The sequence below is a fragment of the Physcomitrium patens genome, chromosome 17 (genome assembly GCF_059467195.1).
Source record: "Physcomitrium patens ecotype Gransden chromosome 17, ASM5946719v1, whole genome shotgun sequence".
NCBI classification, from domain to species: domain Eukaryota; kingdom Viridiplantae; phylum Streptophyta; class Bryopsida; order Funariales; family Funariaceae; genus Physcomitrium; species Physcomitrium patens.
Window position 1 is genome coordinate 8,445,343 of NC_143426.1, and position 5,821 is coordinate 8,451,163.

The window sequence follows — 5,821 nt, forward strand, 5'->3', positions numbered from 1 at the left end:
GGAAGGCGAAAAAGTGAAAGGCTAAGAGCGGAGGCGACGGACTCGTGAAATATCGGCGACCTCATCAGCAATCCCAAGCCAGATCGGTGTCTGTGCAGCAAGGCGGCCACGTTGGCTGCCAGGCCAGCCCCGCCACACGAGCCATCTCCGGGCAGCCGGCCTCCTCTGCCCGCCCTCCCCTCGCAGACGCGCTCGGGCAGGGCGGGCAAGGGTTGGGCAGGGTGTGAGGCTGCCCAGCGCGGGGTGTTGAAGGAGGAGGGGGAGAGAGCAGCCCAGCCCAGCCCAGCCCGAAAGAATGATCCTTCCACTTGCCTCCCACTTGGTGATTTCCTTCGTTGCCCCCCGCCCTGTCTCTCCCTCCCTCCGCCCGCCCTTGCCTGGCCTGGCCTTGCGTTGTCCCGCACATCCTTCGTCTTGCCTTCTATTGCAGCGTTGCTTCCCTGTTCCGCCAACTAGTCACTCATTCGGATCTGATCACGCTTCGCATCCTCTTACTTTGCCTATTACCGGCTCTTAGTTGAGTGCTGGGAGACTACATTTGTTAGGATTGTTACTTACCTCGGAAGTATATGGTGGCTTGGCCTACTTGGCTGGCTCATTTGTTGACTCACTTGTTGGCGTCGTGAGCAACGGTGTGATAGAGAGGCGGTGTAAGGAGGGGGTGGAAGAAGAAGAGGACGTTAGTCGGCGGTTGAAAGCGCTTGCCTTGGCGGTTTTAGTGAGACGAGTTAGGCTTGTGGCGGTGTTGATTGATTCAATGTTTATTCGACTAGAGGAGCATTGTTGGATGAGTTTTGTGCCGGGAGGCGGTGGTTTGTTGTAGTTTTGATTGTTGGCGGGTGGAAAGCGTGCCCAGAGCGGCGGAGTTTCTGAGCGCGGACGCGAGGATTGGAGAGAGGCATTTGGTGGAGAAAGAGGAGCATTATCCGCCGGTGAACTAGGCCGCGCGGTGTTTATATATATTTTTTACTTAGTTTCTCATACACAATCTGCATTTTCCTCTGTTGGCGGTGGAGTTGGTCGAGGAGAGGATTCGGTTTGGTGTTCAGTACTGCTTAGATCGAACGAAAGTCGCTTCTTGTTAGATGCGTTGCAGCGGTTGCTTTTGAGACTTTTTCGAGCGGTGAATCTTCCGTTGTGCATAGTGCGCCGCCTTTGACCTTTGTCGTCACAGTTCCGGAGTACTGCGTGTAATTGCTTCCACTTGCCTCTGTAATGCATATATCTGAAACGAAGGCTTCGACGGTATCTTCTAGTAGATGACTCATGCGCTGAGATATTGCAGTGATTCAAGGTAGGTGCTGCAAGACTCCTATTTCTTAAACTTCTTTTAATGCAGCCTTGAGAGATCTTGCCGCGTGCCTCCCACTTGTCTGCATCCCAGGTGTCACATTTTGGTCTCAGTGAAATTGGAGAGGAGTTACCGTTGTCTTCGAGGTCGACACGCTTGTGTCAGTGGAGTTGATTTGATATTAGTGGACTGCGTTCTAGTGAAATTTAAGTATTGTAGAGTAGGCTGGTTAGAAGCATTATGTGGATCTTGTCCTTGGGGTTTGTTATTGTTTTCGTGACTGTTTTTTTTAAAATCGATTCGGGGTGTAGTTGAGAATTCTCTTTGCTTCTTCCAGCGGTGGTCCAACCATGCCTTTGTTTTTGTTCCCAGGCGTCCACTGTACTACGACTTATCGTTTTAATCGTTATCGTATTCCGTCACTCTTCCTCTACGACTTATCACACTTTCGAGGTGCTGGATTGTGAATTTCTCTTTGCTTGCTCTCTACATTTTCGTGTAGTTGCTTTTGTTGTTAGAACCTGTAGGTCAGTGTTGTCATGTGGACAGCAAGACGTGTCGCCCATGTTTTGACGCCGCATTTGAGGCTTTCTGCTTTCCTCTGACTTCAGTGACTTCACTCTTTCATCTTGTATGTTCGTAGTTGTGTGTAGTCTCAAAGGCAGTATATTATGAATTCCTCTTTTAGGCAATGTGCATTTTGCCTGCTTGGTGAGGTTCTGAAGGACTTGTTGGTCGTTGATTGGTTGCTGATCTGGAATATGTGCTACCAAGATTGGAGAACAAGGCTGTCTGCTCTGTTTCCTAGTCTAACCTTGTAACTTCCGTCACAGGATCATGGAGTCTTCGGGAGAGGTGATTAAAGAGCCTATACCTTCGCGGCTGGCTTCCGGCAAGGAACCCGGGCGTTCGGTCAAGAGGAAGAGGGCAGTCTCTGAATCTGAACAGGGCCACAAGCGCTCTCATGGTGCGAGCGGGGTGAATTCTAGCTCTCGAACGCCATCCAAATCCAAGTGCATCAAAGATGCTGGTGCTGTCAACAGTATCGCTGGGAAACGAAAGAGGTCGACCACGGTTGAGGAAGACCCAGAAATGGACTCCGAGCATGTTATGAATGCAGCCCAAGCGCTCTTCGACCTTTTTGCCGGTGCCGGAACTTTTAAAAATGATGCTACCGACAGCAAATCTGGTGAAGGTAAGGCCGATGGTGTGAAATGGGCAGGGAAGAAGAATAGATCTAGCAGAAGCAGCAAAAGACCAGACGACTCCTTCAAGTTGAGTTCGAGTTCCACCACAAGTGCTACCGTGACCGACATCCCCGAAGTGTTGGACTCCTCTGCTTCACATAATCACCATGTAGTTGCATCCCATCCCCATGCCTCCCAGACTGGTGCCCAAACTGTGAACCATGAAGAAGACTCTGAGGCTGACGCAGATGCCAAAAGCACGGACATGAGCCCATGCGGTCTTGGTTTTGACAGAGGCCATCGCTTGCTATCGCAGTCGAGTGTAGAGTCTACTCTTCTCGACTCACGAGCCGAGAGTCCTAGCTCCCCTCTCCGCGTGCTAAGGCCAGAAGCTGATCTTATTCCGAAGGTGGAAGAGGAGCTCATGTTGCAGTTCGGGTTCCAGAGAAACCCCCCACTGCGGCCTGTGACCAAGCCATCAATATTTTGGAAGCTCAAGGGTGAGGAGAATTGCATCGTTGAGGTGGATGAGTCGAAGGATGTGAAGCTTGCACTAAAGCAAGCGCAGCGTCGGAAGCCACGAGCTCCGAACGTTAAAGGGCAGTCACCGATGTTACAAGGAGATGTCTTGGATGTGCCCCTAGCTTCTTCCGGAATTGTTCTGAAAGAATTTATTGAAGAAAACAAGTTCCAAGTTCCTGTTACCTTGAATCTGTTTGAATCAGTCAAGGAAGAAATCGGAAGAGCGAAATTGGGGGGCAGAGAGCTTTATCAGACGGGCTCGTCCACGCAAGGCAGACTTAGGAGTGCTCTGAGTGAGGTATGTCTCTTAGTGAGATATAGGAATCTTTCTCCCGTATGTTTTCAACCATATGTCATTTTGAGGGGAAAATGTTTCCTTAGTTGGAGGATGGTCGATAATTGTCCTTTAAAGATTTGTTTTGTTAGGTATGAGCTCTGTATTGATGTGAATAGTACTTTGATGATCTACTGTAGGCTGAGAAGGAGGCTCGTAGACTTCGTCGTGTTCAAGCCAATCGTGAGTCTGCTCGTCAAACCATCCGGAGAAAGCAGGTTCTGTGCGAGGATTTAGCTCGCAAGGCTAGGGAGCTCCAGGCCGAAAAGGATAATTTAAAGCTGGTATGTTTCATCGTAAGGGTTACTGCATATATATTTTTGTTCTGTGATTCATTGTTGAATACATCTGTACGAGTTGTAATATCTGTTAAGAATTATTTTTGCGATGTCAAGTAGCACATGTAGGAGAATGTTTTCCGTGTAATCCTTTGCTTATGGCTGCATCTTGTGATTCTTTTGAAAAACAATTCGTGTTTTGGTCTTGGAACATGGAATACTAAAGAAAACTTATGGTGTGCAGACCCTGGAGCAAAAAGTCAAAGAATTAAAAAGACATCAAGAAATCAATAGGCATTTGAAAGAACAGGTATGGTTCATTTTACACGTAGTCATTCATCAGATATAGTTACATGATCGCTCAAGTTTTACATTTTTTTGATGTGGATGTGGTTCTTCATATGGATTTCGATACGGATATTGATCCGCTCTTTGATGTGCAGATTCCCTTACAGGCAGAAAGTTTAGATGCACCAGTTTCGTCTTCCAAAGGGAGTGCGACGGCATCACCAGCCCCTGCAACTGGTCCAGTGGGAGGAATACCTATGCTACCTTACTGGTGGGCATTTGCATTAGCCCAATCTGTCGGAGCCACTCAGTCCTCTGGAACGCCTCAGATGCCCGGGGGTGCAGTGATGCCACCTGATTTCAACGCAGTTTTTGCTGCCACTGTAGCAGCGTTCAACAATGGAGCTGCAATGAACCCGAACATGTGGATGAACCTGGTGGCGAATATGTCCAAGGGACAAGCCCCAGGAATTGTCGCAGCACCTGATCAGCAACCATCCTTGGCTCATTCTGCAGCCAGGCCCGCAGGTACTCCGGAATTACCACAGAAGCCTTCTGCTTCAATGTCTGGTGGCACTGACAGATCCCAAGGTTTGGGAATGTCACCTATGACCAAGAATTACGTCTCTGCTTCACCTATGAAGGGTGTTGCAAACGCGGATCCAGTCGTCGCGTTGTCTGGATCTTCGCCCCAAACGAGTAGGAAAATATCAGTAGGATTGCCGAGCATGCCCAGCTCTCACCAATCTAGAGGGAAGTATCAGGTGGCAAGGTTGCGAACTCCTGCATCGCATTCATTGCAAAGAACAGGCTCGGGCATGACACAGTATCATGTTGCTGGAGACGGCACGGTTAGTACATCAATAACATTGTCTTTGGGTCTGGGTTCTCATCAATTACATCATCCGGGGCGAACGGAACAGATGAGGAAGCCAGGTAATTTGAAATTTTTCCCCACTATTGGAAATGGTGTTAAAGGCTTCCTTGGCCCTCGTGTGGGAGCCTTCCAGTCGGAAGCAGCGGCCAAGGCCACAGAAGCTCGCAGGCGTCGCCGAGAGCTCAAACGGACTAAGAGCCTGCAAAGTCAGCTTCAGCACGATAAGAAGCTTGTCTCGGCTATATCCTTGTAACCTAAGAACCCTTTTTTTCCCTTTTTTTTCCTTCATTCCATCCCCTTTTTTAGTAGATTTTTTTTCTAGGGCTTTACAAAAGGTTTTTTTTCGTCCTGATCCTGTATTCTACTGATTCATGTGGGGACTTCATTTAGATTCAGAAAGCATTCTTTTGACGGTACATGAACCAGTTCTTAATCAAACACCTTGATATACATGAGCATCATGGCTCAGTTTTAAAGATTCGGTGCACATTATGCACTAGGGGGGTTATGGTCAGCCAGCTCGGCGACTCTTATGTGACTACAGAGAGTTGAGTCTCAGACGTCATTGACATGGACACATTACAATATTGATCGTTATCCCTCACTACAGAATGAAGGATATGTATACAGTTTTTTCAAATGTAATCAGATGACATACGGAATCATCCGTCTACAGAATTTGCGGTCTTCTGGTAACAATAGATGCTGTTTCTGTCTCTCTTGTGCTTTCTTGTATGCATAATCTCTCATGGAAAATGGCAAGCTTGGAGGGCTGGGGTCATTGTTCGATTGAACGTTTGAAGGTTTGATATTTGATTTTGGTGGTCAATGTCTGGAAGGTAGGTGGTTTGATATAGCCTATCTATTTTTGCTGCTTGGTGAAATCATGCACTACTTCGTAATATCTCTTCTGTCTGTTTTCAGTACTCCGTGAGTGAGTCTATATATGTATGTCTTATTTTAAAAGTTCTCGCTGCTGCCCAACATTAAACACTCAATATAAGCACTCTACAATAGAGCTGAAGTAGCAAGCCAGACTGATGT

At 47.8% G+C, this 5,821-nt stretch overlaps 1 protein-coding gene across 2 annotated transcripts; it reads left to right on the forward strand.

Moving 5' to 3' along the window:
- The first annotated feature begins 289 nt into the window (after window positions 1–289).
- LOC112294527 (uncharacterized) lies at window positions 290–5,455 on the forward strand. Of its 2 annotated transcripts, XM_024545066.3 has the most exons (6): window positions 545–1,294; window positions 1,664–1,744; window positions 2,125–3,298; window positions 3,475–3,618; window positions 3,857–3,922; window positions 4,056–5,455. In XM_024545066.3, exons 3-6 carry the CDS (start codon window positions 2,129–2,131, stop codon window positions 5,028–5,030), a joined length of 2,355 nt encoding a protein of 784 aa, XP_024400834.1. In that variant the 5' UTR covers window positions 545–1,294; window positions 1,664–1,744; window positions 2,125–2,128; the 3' UTR covers window positions 5,031–5,455. The 2 variants fall into 2 exon arrangements, with proteins under 2 accessions (XP_024400833.1, XP_024400834.1); XM_024545065.3 differs by lacking the exon at window positions 1,664–1,744 and having other exon boundaries at window positions 290–1,294.
- Window positions 5,456–5,821: the final 366 nt, after the last annotated feature.

Excerpts from the sequence above, each read along its gene's own strand:
- LOC112294527 (XM_024545065.3), top strand. The coding sequence starts at position 1,260 with ATGACTCATGCGCTGAGATATTGCAGTGATTCAAG. Across the intron at positions 3,619-3,856 it reads AAAAGGATAATTTAAAGCTG|ACCCTGGAGCAAAAAGTCAA; the intron begins GTATGTTTCATC and ends TATGGTGTGCAG. Across the intron at positions 3,923-4,055 it reads ATAGGCATTTGAAAGAACAG|ATTCCCTTACAGGCAGAAAG; the intron begins GTATGGTTCATT and ends TTTGATGTGCAG.